General features: G+C 42.4%; 2 protein-coding genes across 4 annotated transcripts; both read right to left on the reverse strand.

The window, feature by feature from the left end:
• Positions 1-947: 947 nt before the first annotated feature.
• gnrh3 (gonadotropin-releasing hormone 3) lies at positions 948-1791 on the reverse strand. 2 transcript variants are annotated; one of them, XM_084709066.1, is made up of 3 exons: positions 1654-1791; positions 1361-1438; positions 948-1001 (listed from the first exon to the last, which is right to left on the reverse strand). In XM_084709066.1, exons 1-3 carry the CDS (start codon positions 1789-1791, stop codon positions 948-950), a joined length of 270 nt encoding a protein of 89 aa, XP_084565192.1. The 2 variants fall into 2 exon arrangements, with proteins under 2 accessions (XP_084565192.1, XP_084565191.1); XM_084709065.1 differs by having other exon boundaries at positions 1358-1438.
• An 865-nt stretch (positions 1792-2656) lies between these two features.
• Positions 2657-23634, reverse strand: LOC146268234 (receptor-type tyrosine-protein phosphatase epsilon-like). 2 transcript variants are annotated; one of them, XM_084710057.1, is made up of 21 exons: positions 23429-23634; positions 16833-17117; positions 11404-11475; positions 11215-11311; positions 10674-10747; positions 10391-10527; positions 10031-10121; positions 9793-9869; positions 9591-9627; positions 9396-9493; positions 8767-8886; positions 8452-8615; positions 7575-7710; positions 7290-7439; positions 6858-6951; positions 6527-6603; positions 6283-6417; positions 5992-6117; positions 5602-5753; positions 4331-4466; positions 2657-4240 (listed from the first exon to the last, which is right to left on the reverse strand). In XM_084710057.1, the coding sequence occupies exons 3-21, from the start codon at positions 11468-11470 to the stop codon at positions 4166-4168; spliced, it is 2043 nt and encodes a 680-aa protein (XP_084566183.1). In that variant the 5' UTR covers positions 11471-11475; positions 16833-17117; positions 23429-23634; the 3' UTR covers positions 2657-4165. The 2 variants fall into 2 exon arrangements, with proteins under 2 accessions (XP_084566183.1, XP_084566184.1); XM_084710058.1 differs by lacking the exon at positions 23429-23634 and adding an exon at positions 17689-17808.
• Positions 23635-25095: the final 1461 nt, after the last annotated feature.

The following is a 25095-nucleotide window of genomic DNA, read 5'->3' on the forward strand; positions in this document are numbered from 1 at the left end:
CTAATTCTATGTGCTTTTATAATGTTCGCTCTCTCCCAGTAGAACCAACGGGTTTGGGTTCATTGGTGTGCATTACAACCACGCTCTAACAATGCCTGGCCTCCCCGGTGTCAGCACAGTTCATGAATCCCAGCCCCTTATGCACCAGGCGATTAGCACGCGCCGGTGTCTGTGGGGCTTTACCACAAAATGAGTTCTCTTTAAAACATATGCCCCCTGCTGATTCTCCCGTTTCCCTGATATGAAATTCCAATTTTTATAATGAACACCCATTTCCTAGTCAGGAAAGTTTTACACGTTGTCTGTTTTTGGGTGACTGTATAACTCCTGTATAACCAAGAGAATCTCAATGTTCATGTCCTTTTTGTCCAAAATGAAAGAGAGTGGATTTTATTTCAACAGGTGAAATAGCTTTTTATTTGTAGCTGAGTGAGTTCAAATCAAAGGGTACATATCTTGTATATTTTCTGGATGAGGATGCATGGTTTAAATTCATCCCCAAATTGGTTTTAAATCTAATGAAACAATTGATTTCTAATTAATTGACTTCATCACCAGATGTTGTCATGCTAGGATTGTTGTATTACAAGCTGACCAAGCGTGTCGGTCATGACATGATTAAACAACTAAAATAATTATAATTTCATGGTGCGTCAGATCAACCTAAAATTATATTTGATGGGTCACAAAATGAAATCAGAGTTGTGGATGTGAGTGATGTAATGGAAGGAAATGCAACATCTTTTAATCAGTCTTCAGAGACTTACATTTTATTACAATTATACAGGAAGCTATGCTTCAAGTAAATAACATCAATTAAATCTAATGTTAGCTGGAATAACACTGTTATTCAGTGGTATGCCACTGATTGTGATAACAATGTTGAGGGCTCTTCTTGGATCCTGTCACCTCTGCTGCTTCTGTTTGGCTCTTGGACTCAAAACTCTTCATTTGTTTGGCTGATGCTTCTTTGTTTTGAAATGATTTGATTCATCATTAAGCTGGGTGGGGAGGGATCAACAAAGACATTTTGTAAACATTGTAGGTTACCAATTTGCTTAATTGCTTTAACACAAGGATACATTCATCATATCAGTTTAAAATGATCTATTTTTATAATACCTTCAATTAAAACCTTACACAACTGATGGGATATTTGTCTCAATATCCATCTAAACTGTCTGAGCAGTTTGGTAAATACCTGGGTAATTTAACCCTGATAATTTTGCCCACTATACTTTCAACCGCAACAAAGAAACTATACTCATACAACACAATAACATTCCATTCATAAGATTTTGATACACATAGACGTATTAATATACATAGATTATAAATTATGAATAGGAGTACTTACGACATCATATGGATTCAGCCTCTCCAGTGCATTGAGACTTGTCTCCTCAGGAACAGACATTACACCGCCTGTACCCATCATCTGAAAGTATTAAGTCAGAAACCCATTAACCCTCGACAGAACCAAACCAAATACAACATACCCACCCCCCCATTTGATAGTGTACTACAGTTGTACAGTACAATTACATATAACACAAATAAAACATGATATGAAGTGTGGAAAGGTCTTACTAAACAGTGCATTGGATAGATTTGAATATGTGATTGATGGATTGTTAGTCTGGGAATTCTTACCCTAATAGTAGCTTCCAGCTCTCCAACACTCCTCTTCCCCCCTGGTAGCCACCCGTAGGACCAGTGCTGGGACACAGTTACCTGAGCTACCAGCGCCAACACCACCAGATTCACCACTGTTCTGCTGCTAAGATCCATGTGAGCTGCAAGGAAAAAGATGCAGACATGGAGTACTTACCATCAGATGTATTTGGTAGTGTGTGGATTATAAGATTTCACTGTCTCACCTCTGTGTGTGTTGTGTTCAAATTGTGAAAGGTGAATCCGGGGGTCAGTATTTATAGGTCTTGCGGATGGCTGTGGTGTCGTCGGGAGCATAATCTCCTGTCCACAGGTGTGATATATTAAGCGACAGAGCAGTCCTAATGGATGTGTCTAAGTGCTCACACGAAATAACTGGCTGCATTCTTATCCGGTAGGGAATTCCAAATGCATTCAATGACGCTTCATCTTCATATACAGTAAGGTCCAAAAGTCTCTTTGGCTTTTAACTGTTTTATATTTTTATCACTGTACTTTTATCTACATTGTTGTATACTTTATTGTTCTTTCTGTACAGCACTTCGGTCCACCATGGTTGTTTTTAAGCATGCTCTATAAATGTTGATTGATTGATTGAAAAGTCTGAGTCAATATTGGAAATAATTGAAGACTGAGAAAACCAGGCATTCTATGACATCAAAAGAAGCTCTTTGGAACATTGTCAAATCAGGCTGGGATCTTCAGGTTTTGCACAAACTTGTGGAGTCCATACCAGCTCAAGTGCACACTGTCATTAACATATCAACTACTAACTTATAATAATCTTTTTGTAAATATATCAAAGATTCAACTTTTCACTCAAATTCTAAAATAAAGTGTTACATTTAAAACAAATGAAAAATGGAAGTATCTTGAATAGTGGTGTCACACTTTTGTACCCTATTTTTTTGTTTATAAAAGAAGTATAATGGTTTGTAGCTCTATAATGAAATATTGAATAAATAACCATTTAAAGCTGAAATAACTTTTTATGACTGATTTATTGCAGCCAGCAATGGCAAATTAACAGTAGACTCCATACAAACTATTATACAGGAAACAGCACAGGTTCAAGATGCTTGCGCACAATATCAATCCCCAATCCCCTTTTTCTTACTTTCAGCATGTTTAGCTAAGATTCTGAAATCACAAACATAGAATGACAACACAATCATAATGCATCTATTTGGCTAAAAGGACATGTATCCGTTGGTTTACCTTTGGTATGAAGAAAAGCGCAGTGAAGTATCTTAAGTATAACAGATTATGAAAAGAGCATTCCACAATCAGCATTTAATGGATGCCTGTTATCTGATACTGCTGTAGAAGCAATAATCAAATAATCTATGTGTTAAATGGTAATAGACTCACTCACTTTACTACACAAGTATTATCAAGTAGCAAGGATGAATATGAAATCAGCATGTGAAACTGTTTAAACATTCAGTACATATGTATACATGTCCCTTTTTCCTCAAAAAACAAAAACAACTACAACTTGCTGGCTTAACGTACGGTATGCCAATTCAAAGGTCAAGTCACTTAGTGACAATTCACATTTGATCAGAAATGTTTTTTCTAATCAACATACTATGGCACTGTGACATACAAGCATTCATGCAAGCATAAAAATTACAGGTCCAATGTATGTTTAGAAGATTCTCTATTAAATGGTCTTAACTTAACAATTGTGGCATGATGAACTATAGTGTACAAATCAAAAGCCATTGTGTCTGAGCTGCTTTAAACGCATAGCCAATACACCGAGTGATTCTAATAAGAAAAACAATTAAAGCAATAAGGTTAAATGGAAATACAGGCCGCCATTTGTAAATGATAATCTCCAGCAGCTGTTACTCAGTTGTTTGTGAATGAGTGAATGGAACAATATGCTGTACATAAAGTGACTCATAGCTCACAGTTGTTCCTATTATTGTATTTTCACAATGACCTCTTATAAATCTGACAAATCTCCAGGGACGTACAGGTTTACAGTATATGGTGTGTCCTTGGTGCAAGACTGCAGACAAAATAAAGGCAATCTAGTGGTCATCTTCCAAACAAGAGCAATAATTAATACAACTCGTTAATAAAAATGTTACATTTATTCTATTTTCCTTCAATAGCTTTAAAATGTTAACATAAATAACTCTAAATGCTACATATATACATGTTTTTTTAAATAAGATGAAAACCGTTTGTGTTGCCAATTGTAAATCGAACCATTAAGCCAAGCATCTTTACATTAAAAGATTATGTAGATTGAAGATATCAATTAATCTGAAGCAGGATGACTACTGATGGTAAATCTATTAACCTTCTTTTAAATAGCCCAACAATTATCTTACAATATGTTACAATATATTTAAGTACTGTGGGTATGGGAAGTGCAAAGTGTAAAAACAGCTTGGTTTAGAAAACAAGTTTCTGAAAAAATTGCATACATTAGATGAATACTGTACACAGACGAGCATATGGCGGCCAGATATTGTCATTTGAAATTGGCGTAGTCTGAAAAGATGTCCACAAAATCCTGAACCACTCTGTAACAGAAGTCATATTGTTCCTGGGTGAAAAAAAACAACAAATGTTAATATGACCCCAAACAAGAATGTATGTGCTGTTGAGCCCCTCTCCTGTCATGTGTCCGACCTACCACTGTTTGAACCATGTGAGGTCTCTGCATACGTAAACTCTTCACTGACTGGAACACGTCCAGCAGGCCCTCAGCTTTCACCCTCTCCAGAATGTTACTCAGAGCAATAAAGGTCCCAGTTCGACCCGCGCCGGCACTGTGAAGCAAAACCAGGAGTAAACTATTAACATTTATAGTCAAAGTTTGATGGCCTGGAAGCAAAGCATTCATATGAAGAGATGAATTCTGGAGGAACTTGACAAGATAACTGAAACATCAAGACAATTACACAAGGTTATGAGTATCAACACAGGCCCAGTATTTATGCTAATAAAATACAGTATTTGCCAAATAAGAGAAATGTTTCCTACAATAGATTGAACTCTGTGTTTAGAAAGCAAAATATCAATATTTTAGAACATTTATTCCGAATTTCGCTTGAAAGGTCCAAGTAATTGAAAATATGATTACCCAATATGCAGAGAGAAAGGTGACCTTTGTGTAATAATTCGAAGACTTACTTAAAGATGTGATAATCCAAAAGCTTACACTAATCAGTCAGGTAATTCACTGAGTCAATATTTACAATGATAAAGATGGAGAAATAGAGAGGGAGAATGAGTGAGCGTTAGAGAGAGAGAGAGGCAGAGCCATGGTCTAGCCCCTATCCCTAAGGAATGTAAGAAAGCTTTAAAAAGCCCATCTTAGACAAGTGGTGATGAAGGAATCGGAGGGAGTGATGACACCGTTTCCTGTCATTAGCTCATTTCATCAGATTAATAACGATGGGAGTCGAAGGAGATTTCTCTTGGAGAGCTTTAATTGTCTGTGGATTGGAGGATTGGATCAATCCCACTGGGCTGAGCTGCATTAGAATCACTTCACCTGAAGCTGGATTCCGATCAAAGCTTTCACAGCTGAGTCTTTATAAAGGATCACATGAATGGTTTAGGCACAGCACACAAGGTCCACAACTCTTACCCTGAAAACGCAAAATAAATTTGAACTGTCTTTGAGAAGGAAGATATTTGGAATTAAACAGATTGGGGTTGGGAGGTTGTGATTTGTTTCGATTATTTTCTGATGTTTCAGTTTTAGAACTGGAGAACAAAGAAAGTTGACAATCCTGTTGATATAATGGAGAATGAGAGAGAGAGAGAGAGAGAGAGAGAGAGATAGAGAGAGAGAGAGAGAGAGAGAGAGAGAGAGAGAGAGAGAGAACATGAAGGAAGTAAAAAGACAGAAAGTGATTGAAAGAGACAGTCTGTGGATGGACACCGCATGTCCCTTACCTGCAGTGAACTATGATGGGGTGGTTTCCAGACTGTTGTTGCTGCCTCTGCACGGCAGCGACAATGTCAATCATTCCCTTCCCCTCCGCCGGTATTCCGATCTCCGGCCAGCCGTGGAAGTGGAAGTGACGGACGTGTCGAGACTGCTTCTCCTGGACACGGACAGGGAACATATGTCTCTAAATCACAGGATGGGTTTGAAAAACCCCTAAAATTGCTAACTTAATCTATTGAATAATACATAGACCAATACCATGCAATAGATTGGACCCCAGCAATAACTGTGGATTTCCCAGAAAATACACAGTGTAGGGCTATCTTACTGAATTACATCAGCAGCCGCTGAAACATTGGCATTTCGTTGTTGTGTTTATGTTATCTTAGACTCACTGGTCTGTATGTGAGCACCATGTCCTTGAGAGTAAAAGTGTCACAGAGCGTGTCACTCGTCAGCTCAAGGGTGTAATCTCCAAATGTTACACTGCCCTCTGCTGGCCAGTACTGGAAACATTTGTCCTAAGGAATAAAAAAACAGATCATTCGACACAGATACTAAAAGAGTTCTGTATTTTGAAGAAAAAAAAGATGTAGTAGCTCGACTCTCATATATGTTTATGAACAATGACACCGTGTGACCCTCCAACCGTCCATGAGGGTGCTCGACTCCCAGGACTGCTTTACCTGCTCCCGCTCCTTTAGCTCAGTGAGCATGACAATGGAGTGACACCTCCACTCCCACACCATCCTCCAGAAGTCCTCCACCGTGTGCTGCAGGGGGCCCTGGGTGGCGATAAAGTAGTCCTTCTGACGGTAGCCCTAAACACACACGCGGGGGTCACAAACGACACAGGGTGAGAACATGCGGCGTTTGCGAAGGCGGCACAAGGGGCCGTGCGGGGACGACAGCGAAGAAACCTCTACTTACGTCGATGAAGGAAGCGTTGATGTAATCAGTGAACTCTTGCCCCCTTTTCACTGATAGAATGACCCGGTTGAAGTCGTCTGAAGCGAAGAGGAAAAAATGGATATGAAAAGGGAAAAAAGACGCAAAAACTTCTCCCTGCTTTGAAATTGAGTTGACAGAAAGCCGATAACTTCAGTGGTGTCATTAGAACCAAATATGGTGCCGACTGACTTATTAAGACGGAAATTTGTGTCCGGCAGTGAACACGAACCATATACATGCCAGCAGAACTTTGATGTCAGAAGGTTGTGATGTATTATGGAACAGTTAAGAGTGTCAGAGTATTCCTTACATGGAATGATCTGAAGCACGCGGTTCTTCTTCATGTTGGCAGGAAGGTTCCCTGTTCTCATGTTCTCCTTCATTATGCGGACATTGGTCAGCTTCTAAGGGGTGGGGGGGGGTGGGGTGGGGGGGAGGAGTGTGTGGCAGGGAGAATGTCACTCACTGTGCTTCAATTAGGTGCTAGGGTATGTAGTGCATGTGAAATTGTCAATAGAGCTCTACACCACAGCCAAGGTGTTCTGGAAAGATCTGGAAACACCCCTAGTCTTGATGGGAGAAGACAGATCAGAGGAGAGAGTAGGGAGACAAAGGAGGCACTTGAGGAAGAGGATGAGAACTGCATGTGTTTCGGTCTATTTTTGGACGTCTGCGTGAGTATGTGTGTGTGTGCGTGCGGGTGTGTGTGTGGGTGGGTGTGTGTGTGCACGTGTGGCCTCACCCTGAACTCTTCCTCCAGGCCCAGCCTGTCAAGGGGAGCTCTGGTGTTGTGGAGCATGTGCAGATGACCCTCCAGGGAGCACACATCCAGCTCTGTGTCACCATACAGGAAGTACTCCAACAAAGCCTGGTAGATGAAGGAGTACTGCATCTGAGAGATGGGAAAGTGAGGGGACAAGAGAAGGAGAGATGGAGAGAAAAAATAAAAAAAGGATTTTCTCTCTTTTGCCTTTTCTCAGCTCACGGAAAGCTTCCACACCACGGAGCGGTCTCAGGACAAACCTACATCTGTCTGGACCAGTTGACAGCGCTGTTCTCGTATCCTGGTGACGAAGCCGAACACGTCCAGACGCTGCTCTATGTGCATCATGTCGATCATGGCGTCGATGACGATGAATGTCCCGGTCCGCCCCACCCCCGCACTGAAGGCAGAGACAGGAGAGGGGGCGCACATCAGCATCTTGGGCCCAGTATCAAATACCACAATGACAACAGATGTCGACCGTGGTACGGTCTATCTTTCAACTAGTAAAGAGTGTGACGATATGCTGTAAGTAAGGGGAGGTTTAAAAAGAGGTCAAAGAGCGAGAATTGTTTGCGATGAGGATTATGTGCATCCCTCTGATCACCATATGCTGCTTGTTGTCAGATGTCGGCAATGGATTAAATCCGTCTTGTCCACACATTTGTATCCAAGTCCCCCCAGTAACGGGGGGCATCTGGGTCATTCAGGCAGTCAGTGTGTGTGCATGTGTGTGTGGGGGAGGTGGGGAGGGGATTTTAGGGGACAGCTCAATGGGGTCCATTGAAGGCCCCAGGCCCTCTGTCTCCCAGCTGCCGTAGCAGTTGTTGCAGCGAGCCCTGGCCTTCAAACGTGGGTTTTTTACGTCAGAGCACAACACCCACTGACTGACTGACCTCCCTGGAGCTGCTGTCTTGGTTCAAAGCACCGCATCTCAGTTCACACGTTCACACATTCAACCTTCTACGTGTAAACATCCACATGAACATCAACAAACTCCAGGCAAAGCATACCATTGTCAGTGGCTTTAAAAAGCGAAATGTCATACATGTCACCCCCTATATGTGTTACATTTAGTCACTTCAATCATTTTTTAGTGTTTTAACGTTCCCGCCAAAGATCTGTCCACAGGTCTTTTTACCTGCAGTGCACCAAGACGGGTCCAGCGTATGACGGGTTGACCGTCTTCACCTTCTTTAGGAACTTGAGCATGCCGATGGGGGAGAAGGGCACCCCAAAGTCTGGCCAACTGGTGAAGTGGAGCTGGGTGACCAGACGAGGTGGTCTGGGCCCGTCGCTCCCCTGCTGCTCAACACACACACACACACACATGGTTACACACATAGTTACGCACATGACACACACACACGGTTACGCACATAACACATACACACGTGGTTACGCACACAACACACAAACACACATGGTTACGCACATAACACACACACATACGTACATATTGTATACAGAACTTTCGGATGGTATAGTCCACCAGGACAGTAAAGTCTTCCATTGCTACTCTCATGTTGCCGTACATCCAGCAGCCGTGTTCAGGCCAGTACTGGTGACACTTCTCCTGCAGAGAAGCAAAGGACAACAGTGGCAGGGGATTGAGGTTATTACACATGGGGAACACAAGTTTCTACAAGAATTGGTCTAACTCTGTCAACGATTCTACACTGTGAAGTGTGAACTCATTAATGGGGGCCTCAGACTAATTATAGTGCTTTATCAAAGGGCCTCATCGCCAATTATTTAGTTATTGATCCACTTCTATCTCGACTCTGACTGTTAAACCCAGTGTTTTGCTCATCATTGATCATCTCTCTGAGGTTCAATACGACGGGATGCCTATAACGCTTGGTAATTTGGCTGAGATGACACATTGCATGGATTTCTAGCCGAGAAAGGGTCAAAGTAATTATGCTCATGACTTGGGGTTGTGAAGGGGCAAACCGACCCCTGACACTCCAAGCACTTCAGAACATCCAAGGTTTCAGAGACAAGCCCTCTAAGCAAAGGATATAGCTCAGAAATCACAGGAAAATCCTTTAAAAAGCAAAACAATCAAAAGCGGAACCCCACCTCCTTCCTTTCTTTTAGATTAGTCAGCATTACAATGGTAGCAGTCTTCTGCTCCCAAACCATCCTCCAGAAGTCAGCCACTGTGTCAAGTTTTGGACCTTAGGAAAAAGAAGCATATTACAAACATGTGCATGTTGTTCTCACTGAGGTTTCGTTTAAAAGAACCCTTTCAGCTATGAAATGAGAAGCCTTTACCTTGAGCTGCGATGAATTTATTCCTCTCTTTAAAGCCCTGTAGAAGAGAGAAGATTTTAACCTAGAAAATATTCAACTTCGTTGTGTCGAATTCCCACGTCGTTAAGAATGATTTCAGCCATAGGTGAAATGATATGCTGAAGAAGAGCGATGCCTAAACACAGCTTCAGCACGTAGCTCGGAGTATTAAACAACAACTCACATCAATGTATGAGGCGTTGATGTAGTCTGAGCCCAAATGTCCATCGATCTGAGCTAGCACCACTCGGGAGTGGTCGTCTGTGGGGGAGAGATGAAGAAGATGGAACAAGTTCTAGGCTCACTTTACTGTAACTCTGTTTGTGGTAATTCAAGTGGTAATTCAAGCTTGAGCCTGCTACCGTAGCTACAGGTGCTACTGTAGCTACAGGACACATAGATCTGGAGGCTCCATCACTTACATGGTAGGATGTTGGGGTAGCGATTCTTCTCCCTGTTGGTCTCCTTGCTCGCCTCCTCAAAGGAACCGTGGTGGAAGCAACAAGGCAAGGACTACACACACACACACGCGCGCACAGACACACAAACACACGCACACACACACACACACACACACACAGGAAGCAACATCAAGAGGACTTTCAGGCATATTCAACCATGTATATTAATCAGATACATTTTCTAGTGACCAGGTCCACATCCATGCATATTTTACAGCGTGTCTAAAACGGTGAACTGATTAGCTCACTGCTAGTCCTCGTCACGGCGCTTCAAGCACACGTCTATTCCCGAAACGTTGGGTGGGAGAGAGGTAAACCTACGTTGAACTCCTCTCTGAAGAGCTTGCAGTCGTCGGCCGAGCGGATCCGGTACTCGTCCTCCAGAGAGTCCAGAGGGATGGGGAAGTACCTCTTGGAGGGAGAAGGAGATCTGGGGAGGAGAACCACCGTCTGTTCCCCTGGAGGGTGGTGATGGTGGTGGGGGGTAGAGCCACAGGACAGGGACGATCAGAACAGGGTGTCTCATCTCCCGGTGAGGGGAGGAAGCATTATTAGGGAGTGTCTGTACTGCCAATGTCCATACTCCAGGTTCCCTCAAACATACCTTGCTCTTCCAGGAAGCCATTGGGGATCTTCTTATCGACTGAGGTGACGAGAGCCTTCCTGTGGCTCCTGAACCTGACCAGAGACAGAGCGAGGGAGAAACAGAACAGGAAATAAGAATCTGTTTGTGTCGATGCATAACCCCCCCCCAAGGCTTTTAGCTCAAGTTAAAGATATGGTGACCTACCATCTGAAAGAGACAAAGCAGTTATCACTCATGAGGAGCAGAGTTTCCTTAGCTGTAAGAGAAGTGCCCACTGACTGAATAGAGAGCCCGATCAAATGAGCCTATGGGAGGGGTGTAATCACATTCTTTTCAGCCTTTGTTTTCTGTGCGAAACTGCAGCTGTTGGTTGGATACCCCCCCACCCCACCACCACACACACACACACACGTCTGCACACAAGTAGGGGCCCCCTACACACACTCAAGAAGGAACACATGGCGATTGGTCAGCTTCTCGAATTTGGCCCGAGTGGAGTGAGGGCAAACAGAGTTGAGAGGGACGGCAGACACGCAGCTTGGAGGTTATCTCTACCTACCTTAGGAGGTAGACGGCGAGGAGGACGATGATGAGGAGGAGGAGAGATATGACCAGTGTTGACGGAAGCACGTGGGTGCCCTCGGGGGAGGGATTTTCTGAGGCAAAAAGGAGGCGAATGAAATGTCAGTCTGCCGAGACTTTGAAAAAGGAAGATTCCGTATTTTTTGTTGTTGCCACAGGTACTCACCTCTGGTCTGATTCCCATATGAGGAGTTGTTAAAGGGTATTGTGGCTGCGGCCAGAAACAACACCATTGTCACTGTGGATAAAAACCCCACAAGAATGTATGTGAGAACACACTTACAGTACAAAATATCAACCAACTATTAAAGGCTATATCGTGTCTTTAAAAAATACATATTTCTTAATGGCTCCTCTTGATGGTGATCAGTGATACACTGTGATTCAAAGTGAAAATATTAATTCCTGGGGTGTGTGTGGTGTGTTTCTTGTCAAGACGGACTACGCACTAGGGTTACAGCCTGTGTGAATTCCAATAGTGGATTTAAAAACACCCCCTCCTCTAGAGCTATCATGTTGACTGTGAAAGGTCTTAGAAATGGCTTCAGAACTTTTCGTCTGTAATTTATATGTATGCCCACTAGAGGGCGCCTATAGACAAGCAGATGCTGCCTTAGCCCTGGTCCACAGATGTCTTGTGGCCTCTCTGGAAATGAGAGTATGATGTCAACAGCATCTGACAGTGTCGCTTCTAATGCTAAAACCGTTTCCTGTCCTCCCCTGCCATGTCCACTACACTGAGCAGCCCCGTCCATCACTGATGACCTAATATCCCCCAGAATAACCATATCCGAACCAAACAGGAAGCATTATCTCATAGGTGGCAGAAACCAGACCCATGCTGACAGCAGTGGGAGCCTCGGCACTGCAGGACAGATAAACATAATCTAGAAGCAGGGTCTCACGTTGCAAGGTTGTTGCAATACAAGATCTCCCGACAACATTTCTCTCTTACACACCACGGAGAAGATTGAGAGGAAATAACAGGCAAAGTTATGTGTCAGAAATGAGGGCTGACTGACATTGCAAAGATTTTTAAAGTGACACATTGTAAGACGTTAGAAGACGAGTGGCATGAGACGATGTGATGTTGAGCTTAAAGGAACTTAAGATAAAGAGGCGTTTCTTGGCTAAACACTTAGCCCCTGAACAGATGGCTGGTAGCATTTAATAGCAGCCTAGCACACCCACTCTTTTCTGTCCTCCCCTTCATCTTTTCCCTCTCTCTCTCTGTCCTTGACTTCTTTTTACAGCATGCTCAACACAACTCACATGTTGTAGCCTATATTTCCATTGCTAGGTTTACATGCCTTCATCACAATGCAGATTCATGTGTCCCTGCTATGCCTAGGGGCTACCCACTGAGTCACAATGTACGAAGGAAGAATGACCAAGCACAAAAAACTGGGCCTCCCTTCAGATCCTGTATCTAAGCTGAAGACGTGACGTATGATGAACTACTTCTGTTTCTCTGAGATCCCTCTTAACCTCAGCATGCAGTATGTTTTGACTGCTGGCACTAAAACCGAACAGAATAACACAAATTAGTAGCCAACTGTTACTGTAGATTTATACTAGTATTAGTACGATGTCCTAATGACATGAAGGAAATATTCGTCTGTCCTAATCAACCCCCCCTCCCTCCTGCAAATAAGAGGGTTCACCAAAAATCCGCCCAGGCTAATTGGCTTAAACGACCTCAGTGCAGCGAAACACAAGAAGTGAGACAGACTCGAGTGGCCTCATTTACATCCCATCAACCTCGCAGAGCCGGATGCTTTTGATGAAAATAATCATTCACGGTGTCAATTTAGCTTCAGCAAAAGTGGGTCATTTTGAAAGGTCTAGGCCTACTTTGTGACTTCTTTGGAGACAACCAAGATCCCTGTGGCCTGTATGCAGAGCTGTTTCTCTGTAGGAAACGAGGGTGTGTAACAAACGGCTGCCTCTGTTGAGGAGAATGATATCGAGTAAAGCAAGCCAGTGCACGTCTACAGGCTCAAATGCTGTACACACACACACCCATGTACATAAACAAACGCACACTCACACACAAAAAAAATGCACACATACCCAGCCACAGGGCATGTCCAGCTTATGGGCCATATGGAGCAGTGGAGGCATGATCTCTCGCTGGCGTTAACAAGCTGACAGAGCCAACACCTGTTCTCCTCAAAACCCCACTGGGAAAATCACATTCTATCACACACCGACAAACACACACACACACGCATATGTGTACACACGTATACATACACAGCCCTCAATTTAATCTTGATATAGGTCTGGAAGTCATTGCAGAGGTCCAAATATGGCAATCACCACCTTAAGCCAGTTGGCATAAATGTTGATTCAATTCTCAGAAACAGTGAAATAGTCTCGACAGGACTCAAGACACTCAGCAGTAAGAAGAACTTCATGGATGTGCAACCGCGAGGGTGTTGAAACATTTCTACGTTTTTGCAGAGGAGAGCAGTCTGATTCAGTGTCTCTCTGCAAACACAGCTAGCATGCAAACAATGTCATTACTCCAGCCTCGCCCGCGACACACGCTATGCAGATAAATGCTTATGAGGGAGCGCAGTTGTGCTGCATCACCGGCCATAAGCACGCCACAGCAGACACTGAGCAACGCCCTGCCCTTGTTATCCATCCAGAATGCAGCAACAGGAGTGACTGTAGCAGGTAATGCTCTGAATGTTTCATGCAAGAGCTGGGCTATTCATTGACGATCAATGGGTGTTGGTTTGGTGTTGGTACAGCACAGACCGGGCCATGAAGACAGTCAACCAATGTTGTCATCTGTATAGATACTCTGATGACCTTAGGTATGCTAAGGTCATCTCTCTGTCTTCCTCCAGCCCCAGCGGAAGGCATCTCCAACCGAGAAAAACAAACACCTTGAAAAGTGCCTGGATGTGGGGGAGCTTTTGGGGGAATTTGAAGAGAAACTAAACCAGTGGAGGAGTCTTAGTGAGGCTCCTGAACAGAAACAGCTCTTCACTGGAGAGAAACAGCACTTCCCCACTCAGGTCTCACCTCAACTTCCTCTCACGACAACAGTAGAGAACAGAGAAGACCCTGAGCAAAGTGCCATTAAATATAGCCCTGCTGGTCAGAGAAAACATATATATTTTTCCTTTCAGCAGAGTTGTAACCTTTTAATGTAGGCCAAGCTATCTCTATAATTCAAGCGGACGGAACTGAATCTTCCATTTCCAACCGGAGGAGTAGACAAGCTCTAAGATTTGAGAGGTTTTTCCTGTGCTATCTCCTTTTTCTCCTGCAAGGACATTCATTCATATTTCACTGTTTCAATGACACCATTTTGAAAAGTTCTAAATCAAAACATATTTGGACAGACACTGGACTGTGCACTGTGTTTAACGTAATGTACGTCATATACATTCATGTGTGTATGTACACAAAAAAAGTTCAATGCTGAACGCAGATATATTAACCATAAATTGTAAAAGGACCTCATTCAGGTAGAGGGAGATAAATCCAATGTGACCTTGAATTACAGTGAGTGACGGTTGGAGGATGATTAATCCCAATCATAAAATGGAAAATCCTACGGTCTTCCAGATAGACCAACAATCTCTCTAAAATCCACAGTAATGCACAGATGGATAGCAACATGTGAATGTCCACAGATTGATACAGAAATGGCCACACGCACACACAGACACACACACACATACACACACTCATAAACACAAACAATCAAATATACATCCTCAAACACAATGACAAACACACACACATACAGGTCAACACACACATACATCCAGGTGCACACACACACATTTTCATCACATATGACATGGACTGTATCTTTCAGCTGATGGCTGATTTGTTGATTCCGCAGGTTCCTGAGGATCAAAGGATCCTTCAGTACAGGATCACCCCTGAGCTGGCAATACTGTAGCATCAAAGCTTTCACGCAGGATGGACAGTAAGGTGCAGCATGGAGGCAAGACTTTCAAAGAGCCTTAGTCTTCAGGACTTGACCTGGCACCTTGTGAAGAACTCACAGCGATGGAAGTTTATGATGTGTGTGGACGTCTATGATGTGTGAATTATCTCCAGGGTGCTTCTGTCAATCAAATGTAAATGGAGATTTGTAGAATGCTGTTATGTTATGTGTTATGTATTATGTGTTTGTTATGTGTGTTATCACTATAGATGACCCATAGGTGGGAGTAATGGTACAGATCACACACAAGATTCCCCAAAGATGGATAGGTTCTCTCACCAACGTCAATGATTTTCCTGCATAACAAAAACAAGGGTATCTTTTGTCTGATGTCCAGAAAGAGGAGGGCGAAAGCAAAAAGCTCTTGTCACATTCATCTATTCAAGGTTCCGTTTGTTTATGTTTTTTTTCCCGAATCAAAAAAGATTAAAGGAAGAGTTCCTCTTTAAAGGTTGTGAGATGGATAGTACATTGTGAGCAAATATATATATATATATATATATATATATATATATATATATATATATATATATATATATATATATATATATATATATATATATATATATGTATTTGATGTTATGTAAGACAGGGAGAAGGAGACAGATAATGAGAGAGAAAGGAAGTGAGAGATCGAGAGAGAGAGAGAGAGAGAGAGAGAGAGAGAGAGAGAGAGAGAGAAAGAAAGAAAGAAAGAAAGAAAGAAAGAGACAGACACCGAGGTGGAGAAACAGTCCCTGAACACTCAACATTCACTGCAGCTGAAAAACACACTGCAGCTGTAGAACAAATCCACGTCGGGAAGCCAGCTAGCAAACAGACAGACAAGAAGAAAAAAGAGATGAGAGGATATGGGATGAAAGCAAAGGAGGAGAGCAGAGGTGAGAGGAGGGTGGAGAAAACCAATGTCTGGGCTGGATATTGCAAGAATGGGAAACTGTCTTCCTGGGACAAACATTCTGTCTGAAAGCATCAGAATGAAGGATGATGCGTCTATATGCAGTTCACACAAGCTAGCAGGTCATGCTAGGTAGCCTCAGACAATTCAGTAAAGTGCCAAGCAATCATACAGCAATACTGTCCCCTGCCACAGTTACCATAGGGGAGTAGGCTGGTTGCCATGAACAGTCATATTACTGTGAGGGCAAAGGCAAAGGCCTCCGTTTTTGGCATAGGCTTTATTTTCAGCTTGCATGAAAATACTCTCATCTACAGCACACTCAGTCACTACAAACTACTGAAGCAGGCTTACAGTACGCAACTTCAATTTATTTTCCAAATCTCCATAATCGGGTTTTAGTCATGTATTTCACACAAATTACTGTGTCTGGGGCTTGAGGTCAGTAAAGTCAAGTTGGAGAACCGGTTGAAATATAATTATTTTAATGGAGAGACACTGAGAATGCAGTGTGTCGTACTCCCCCTCCTACTCCCCCCCCCCCCCCACTACATCCCTCCCGTGAACCCCTCCATAACTTCAACCCACACCTCCTTCAAGGAGCAATTCAAGTTCTATCTATCTATTTATCTATCTATCTTAACTAAATTAATTTGAATGGGTTTCCTGGATTGATAAGACTTGGCTGTGACCTGGGTAAATTCTGAGGTGTACTCACAGTGTTCAACGTTCCAAGCAGAGGCAGCAACAGTCTGTGTGTACTATCTGTACTATCTGCTGTCCCTGCTAGTCCATAGCAGTGGTGAAGCTCTGGTTGGCTCTCTAACTGGATCTGCTGGGCTCTGTAGCTTGAACTCAAGACCACACTCACATCCTCTTCCCACCAGGACACACTGTGGTTGAGTAGTGGAGGCGTGGCTGTAATGTCTGCCCGCTTTAGACTCAGGACATGACACACGGCGTGATTCTGTGCGGCCGTCTGCATGGACACATACTAGACGACCTACAGGGAGGAGAGAGAAAGAAAAACCAGCTTAGATACAGACTTCAACATCAACGTATTACTTCAGTAACATAAGCCATGACTTTGACACTTGCGAGGCTGTAAATCGGAAGTTTTTGCGTTTGTTGTGGATGTGAAAGAACAGCGGTAGAATGCGTTGTGTTTCATGTGTGGCGTGGCAGGAGCATGTCCGAGCAACACGGCAGAGTTTTCACAATATTACATTGTGGAGGTGAAAGAGTAAGCGGGAAGGGTGTGTGTGTGTGTGTGTGTGTGCACATGTACAGTTTGTGTGAGAGAGAGTTGATATGCTTTGCTTTGTCTCCTCTACACTGTGAGAACCATCTTTGTTCAAACCAACGCAGTGTGGCAAAGCAATTCCTGAAAAGAATTAACAACCCCTAATCTCCAAGCATGCAAAACAAATCCCACCCACGTACAACGTTTCCAAATCATGAGGCGTCCAAAATCAGTTAGGGCCCCTTTCAAAATAAAGATACAGAACAATAATTCAAATCACGCCAGGCTATCATGATTACAAAACTATATTTATTTTCCAATGGACACCCACCTTATTTTAGAAGGTGCCCCCTCCATAGTCTGTCCATAACGCTCAGTGTGCTGCTCAGTGCTACATTTAGGACTCTGAGCGCCACGGTCTGATACAAAGGCAGTACTGTGACGTTATTCTATGGCTCTAGTCAGCTATGTGAGAGAAAATATGCCACTTAGTGCCCACTCACTCCCATATCTCCCCACTGCCTCCACCCACAGGTGTAGCGGACAAAGCTATACTGTTGATGCCTGGTTGTCACTAGGACAAAGGAGAGGAGAGAAGACAGAAAAGAAGAACAGACAAGAGACGACAAGCAAAGCGAAGAGAAGTAAAGCGCAGAGAAGAGAGGAAAAGCAAAGAGAAGAGATAATATTCCTGGTGTAGATGAATTACTCAGTCAGGGCTATGATGAGGAAGTGTGACTCCATTACAATTATTCATTAGCTTACTTGATTTGATTGTACAATCAGAAGCAGAGATGACCTACCGGTATTGTTCTCAAAGGGTTTTATGTGAATTTAATAGAACTGTTTACAGGCTCTGTCGACTGACTGTAAACATAATGTAAAAGCCAATCCTTGCACAATCGTTTATGTGCATAATGCCCACACAACATCAGTATGAAGTACACTTTCATGAGAAGTCCCCATTGTTCCCATACTTTATCAAATAACTAAGAGTAGCCTGTAAAGTAACAAAAAGATGATACTGCACATTAAAATGGGAATACAGTGTCAGAAAGAAGTACAAATGTTGCAGACTAACATGAGGAATGTACTACTCTGCTTTTTTAGTCCAGCGCACAGCAGACCCAGCAAAGAAGCAAGGCTGTCACATCCTAGTGTTCACTCAGCAAGCCATGCCCTCTTACTGTTAATCGCTTCAGTATATCTGCCAATCATGCATGAATCATGCACTTTCTTTTACTGGCAGCAATTGTTTTTATTCTTTAGAGTTGCAGGGAAAGTGATATTCCAAAACGGGTTGCGTCGGGCATACATTTTTTTAGTTAATCAAACTCTATTATACTTAGTATTACTTTCCGGATGCTTAAAGTAGTTTAGGTGATGAAGCACTGCCAATGTGTAGCCCTGGCACGATGCTTGGCTGTCAGTGGGCACTCAAGCAGTTAGCTCATACGAGCAACAGGGAAGCTAAGTCCATTCTTGGAAGGCAGTTGGATAAAGCTAAGTGAATATGCAATAATTGTTGTTTGTATTTAAATAAAACTCTCATGCAAGCCAAGGCGTACAGCATACTTCCACTGATGAAAAACAATTAAAATTAGATCGATATACATAATAGAACGCTAACACTAACTGTGTTATAATGTACCTTACAACATTAAAAGGGCTACAAGTGTATTGAGAGGAGCACAGGCCTGTCAAGACCATAACAACTTCTCAGCCCTGGGGCCCAGAAGATCAAAGACAGACTGGAGCTCAATGAAGAGTCTTGGCTAAAGAGAGGTGCTTGCTGCTGGCACATCCATCTCCTATCCGTCCATTGACTGCAAGGGTGGACATGTTCCAGTCATTAAAATTGCACATGAGTCATCTCAGAGCACTTCTTGACTCAATCCATAATTCATGTTTCACACATTCCATTACATTCCCATATTGGATCTAATGCAGAAGTCTTGTTAAAAAATACAAACTAATATTGGACAACTTTGGAATTGTTTTACTTTGCTGTTCACTTTGCAGTAAATTGGTGTATGTTACAGCATAGAATTGTCTGCAAGATTCAGATCCGCTGTTAAAATTCGGTTTAAGGTTTAGTCAACTGAGACTATAATAGAAACGAACAAGTATGACATAACTCCATTCAAATCAATATTAACAATAATACAGAGAAGGAATACTAATGTTTTGTCCTGTGGAATGCATGATGATGGCTTATGACTCAATCCAGTTTCTATGAGTTCAGAGAATCTGAAGTTTATGAAGGTCACGTGCTCAGCTATGCTTTCATTACGTACCCTCATGGGTCATTTATGACTCAGGCAGGCACCAAGGTCCTGTAGATCCTCTGAGATCTTGAACATCTACTGAAGCTTGATGAATGGTGGTTTAATGTTGTACACTCAAACACGAGTCAACATATTTGGATTAGGCCTACGTGAAAAAGTCCCACTTAATCAATGTATATTTGTAATAAATGTATATATTGAATAACTACAGATTGGTTTAAGTTGGAGCAAACTACTGACTGCATGTCCGTATATCTCGGACTGACTCTGATACTGAGTGTGGGTGAATGAGTAAAAACTCAAGCGGCTGACTCCAGTGATCTCCACCCTCCAGTTTGAGGGCACCGAAATTGACACTTCTAGGCCACAGCCTAGGCGGGACTAGGCTCCGACAAACATGATCATTACAATTACATCTCTACAACTCCCATGTCTATGTGGCGACAAACTTCATCAGCTGCTTCTCATGCTCATTCAAGTTTGAGACTTTATTCTTTGACCATTGCTTTCATAATCAGTGGCTCCATTCATGAGAATGAGAGTAGGACCATAAAATATACTTTGTCAACAGTTCAAATCTCTCTGACGAGTCATGAGGGCAAGTTGATGAAATCAACCCATCTTATTTACACTTCTCGCTCTCGGTTACCATGACTCGACGGCCAGTATCATAGGAGCACAATTTTTTTTCATACAGCGTTTGTTCAAAGGAACAAGCTTGTCTAACACTTCTCATTGACCAAGTGACAACACTGGGATCCTCTGTTCTTGAACATTTCTCTAAAATCTATAAGTCTGATCTCAGACTTCAAGCTGAGCTTGTTGTAGCCCTACAGTATATTGAACTGGCCTACCCTGTACATCAAAGGAGGGGTGTAGAGACATGTATGCAAGCTATGGAACCGGCCTGGACAATTTGTCTTTCAAAAATACAACTCTGACTAGAAAAGCAGTGGCCTTAAGCTACTCACAACTGTTTCAATAACAGTGAGTAATTTTGTAAGACAAGAACAGACGCATGCACCATCCCACATCCCCTACATGGACCACAGGCAATTCCAGTCCCACGCACTTTATCGTTATGATTACAAGGAAACAATGTTCTCCTCCAGTGGCTGTCCCTGCTGTACTGAGTGCTAGGCAGGCCGTATCCATCCACTCCCCAGAATGAATACTGCCACAGTAAACTCAACACATTACTTAAACAAGCTCTCTCTCTCCCACACACGCAGACACACACACACACACACACACAAACAAGTACACAAGGGCACACGTGACGTACACAGTATCATCCCTGGTTTCCTAATGTAGCTTAGCGCAACTTTGGTTCTCGTGTACGCCAATGACGCATGAAAGTCCAAATAAAAACACCACCTTTCACGGGCTCATACTGTACGTTTATCACTGCAATTGTAATTACACAGTCAGTATCTGACATTTTTATAGCTTCAATGAGTGGAGATGCCCTTTGTCTCGCCCGAGCCCGCTCACTAAAGCACACATTAGCAAGCTCCCTCTACAAACAGTACATGTTAGCGCCATTTACCTTAGCGTAACAGGCCTGCACAGATCACAATCTCGTAAATTTGGGTGGTGCTAAAAATGTAAAGCCTTCTAAAGCGACATTTACTTCAAGGAGACATCTACAAACTTTTTTGGGGGGGGATTACAACATTGAATGCCTCCCTCATTTTGTCCTGACTGCTAGCCTCAAACACACCTAGAAACACACCCTTGTTTAAGATGGAGTGTACATAGTCTATTGTAAATCACTTTGGATAAAAGTATAGCCTCTTCTCCTTCCATGGGTGGTGCAGCTCAACCTTCCCTTATTGGAACCCCATGTACAGCAAACACCCCCTGTGTTTGCACGTACAATATGAATTCTGAATGAAGGACGGAGGATGTGGCCTAGCTGTTTCGTTTATGTAATTTGCGGAACACAAAGATGTCAACACAGTCTACAGTGATCTCCCAAGTGTGCTGGTTTTAAAGTCGGTTACAACATACTCTTCGTTACTGTTGTGCTGGAAACCCCCTCTTACATTTACATTACATTTAGTCATTTAGCAGATGCTCTAATCCAGATCGACTTACAATAAGTACAGGGATATTCTCCCCCCGAGGCAAGTAGGGTGAAGTGCCTTGCCCAAGGACACATTGTCATTTGGCTGCCCGGGAATTGAACCGGCAACCTTCTGATTAATAGCTTGACTCCCTAACCGCTCAGCCATCTGACCCCCACTTCAACTCTGGGCAAAATCTCTCTGTAATAGAACAACATATGTGGTGAATTCCCCCTTCAGTGTGCAGTAGAAACAGATCATTGACCCAGTCGCACTGATATTTGCCTCAGACAGGGCAACATGCCCCTCCTTCATCCTCCCCCCATCCTTTTCTCATCCCTTCATCCATCCCTCAGCCTCCAAACTGTACCTGATTGAGCCATCGAGTCTGCTGGATTCGATTGCAAGACAGTAATGCAATTGTGCTTCTATGGTGACCACTGAATGATTCCTCAGACAGATGGCGGTCATTTGAGCAAACATTGTAAAAGCAAGGAGGACCGTATTCCTGGCATGCACTGATCACCATGACACAGGTCTGAAGTTGCTGTAACAAGAAGAAGTGGCAGTCCTCGGGGCAACAGTCAATAGGGAGAAGAACTACTCTGTAGAAGGCGATTGTGGTAGATTTGAGGAAGAACAAACCAAGATCCACTTGCTAGAGTACAATCAGGCCAGGCTATATCATTGACATTATGAACAAGGGACCAACTCCAACTTGAGTAAAAAGTTATACTTTTATGGATTGCCACCACATGAGTGGTGGAATGTATCATTAATGGCTAATGCATTGTGCAGTATGAATCAGTGCCTATACACGTGCAGTGAAGATTTTGTGTTGCAAAGACAATAACTCAAAATGATTATTTTCAGGGATCATTTCAGGGATGGATCTGGAAAGATCTCCCACATGCTGGTATAGGTATACATTGTTATCATAAAGTTTAATAACGTAGGCCTAGATTAAAATAAAATAAAGTATGAATGCAAGACAGGGAATTAAGTTTAGGCAATGGGCCTGACACTTTGCCATGTTGAGTTCTTTGCCTTCTTTTCCAACGCTGACTCAATGGTGCATATTCAGAAAATTTCGAAATGCTTGAATTCCGATTCAGGGTTGGGCTAACCTGTGATTTGAGACGTTAAAATCAATCAATAAACCTCATCCCTTAACGGCTCCGTTACAGTCACCTCAATCTGACTCTTCTTACATAAATTGCAGACGATGTTTTCATCAGACTGACTATGGACCCACTGAAATGTTCAATACTTATATTTTAGCTCTAACATCCGATGTTTTGTAAACGCTTTGGATGAACGTTGAACATGTTAGTAGGCGGGTTTGCTCTACTAACCCATATTACTGTGGTCTACTGTAGGCTACGCTCAGGCGCGTGTTCAACAGCGATCTACGCTAAAAAAAATATAGGATTTAATTTTGCTTTCGAGGGTAGAGATATCGTGATTTGTTTCGGCTATAAAACGGAGATTATAGTATTATCAAACAACCATGTGAGTGGTATAATAAACAGCTTAAACATAATGTCTATAGGATAATGGCCCGTGCCATCACGATAATGCAAATTGCTTATCCTATTAGGTTATTGTTGGCCTGCACTTTAGTTAACGGTGTCGAAGGCTATTTACTGTATAGTGCAATACAAATATGAGACTATACCGCTGTGAAAAATGCCTATAGGCTAAAAGATCTTACCTTGCGTGTGGGCGATTTGCCTATCTCGCCGAGCCGGATGATTTATAGTATATCTAGAATTTCTAATGGCCTAACCAAATAATGACCTTGTTCGTTATGTAAAGTGTCACCCAATTTCAATAAGATAAATAGCACTAACATAGCCTACATATTCCACGTAGCAAATCTCCGAGGATGCGCTTCAACACTGTTCCGCAGATGGATTCGCTTCATGACAGTCATCAGCATTCAGCAAAACGAGCGTAGACACTCCCCCGGGCGCCGACCAAGTGTATTAGCTGAGGCCTTCAGCATCCTTCACATTCCTCCATCCTCCTAAATCCAGTTAATCGATGCTTTCAAGTTTTACGTCGCCATTGACACCAGCCATCTATCGTTGCTCATTGATACATTTCTGACGGAATATAGCTAAATTGGAGCAAACCTGAAAATGCTTTTTCTCCATGTTGTCACATGGAGTTTCACTATGAGCATAGAACCCAGGAAAAAAACTGCCTCCTGCATTTTCAGTAATCTTTCATTGGCATGTCTTTTGTTAAATACAATGTCTCAAATTCTATATACAATAATAAACGAGTGGCATCTGTACAGATCTCTTTATCATGTTTCATAATGCTAGTATGGAAACATAACAATTGTGACTTACTTTACAAGAGCAATAAAAAAGAAGACATGTTTTATGCTACACTGAGAGTCAAGTGCTCTTATTCAGCTCTGCACAGTAGAGCCATCTGCTGGCAAATGGCTCAAATCACTAATACAACACCGTAGTTGCTTTATCTTTTTCTTTCTCACTGTATTTGCATTTGAAACGTGCACTACAGAAAACCGATATATTAAGTACAACAATGTCAATACTACAGGCACATTTTTCAAAGAACATCTTTAAATTATTATTGGACATGTGAAAACGCTAATAAGAGCTGTAGATAAACTATTTCCATTTCAGTAAAGAATCGATTGTTTTAATTTCATATACTGGGTCTCACATTTCACATATATTCTAATGCTTAGTTTTATGTCGACTCTTGTGTTAAGCATGCTGCAGTTCATTAAAGCTGTTTTGCAATTGTAATTGTGTCCTGCTTGGATTGGAGACAGCCTATGAATATTTAAAGAATCTGATGAACTCTGTAATTACTCACAAAGCTCACATGTGGCTAAAATAATTTCTTATTGAGTGAAAGGGTGGAGCATGACTGGGATCCAATCCAAATCCATTATACATGTGTGTCAATCTCTATTTTGTCGGTGTGTCTGAGTTACAGTAAATCAAGTCAAGATGAAAAAACTTCCCTTCCCTCTCTCTCTCTCTCTCTCTCTCTCTCTCTCTCTATCTCTCTATCTCTCTCACACACACACACACACCCTCATCTTTTTCACTCAAACATTTAATTTACTGTAATGTGATGCTATATGTGGAAGGGAAAAATCTGAATATTCATGAAACACCTACTTGGTATCACTGTAAATGCTTTTCTACACAACAGCAGAAGACACCAAGTGTCGTTAAAAGTCTGAAACTACTGCACAAGTCTTGTGTAGTAGAAGCAGTCAGCCAATCACGGAACTGTTATAGTAACACTAATGGCCAATTGACTTGTAATTGGTGTCCGGGGATTCCTTTTCATGTGAGCACACCTCCTGACTCTGTTTTATAATGTACC

This window comes from Hypomesus nipponensis, chromosome 11, assembly GCF_054491055.1.
Source record: "Hypomesus nipponensis isolate SF chromosome 11, ASM5449105v1, whole genome shotgun sequence".
NCBI classification, from domain to species: domain Eukaryota; kingdom Metazoa; phylum Chordata; class Actinopteri; order Osmeriformes; family Osmeridae; genus Hypomesus; species Hypomesus nipponensis.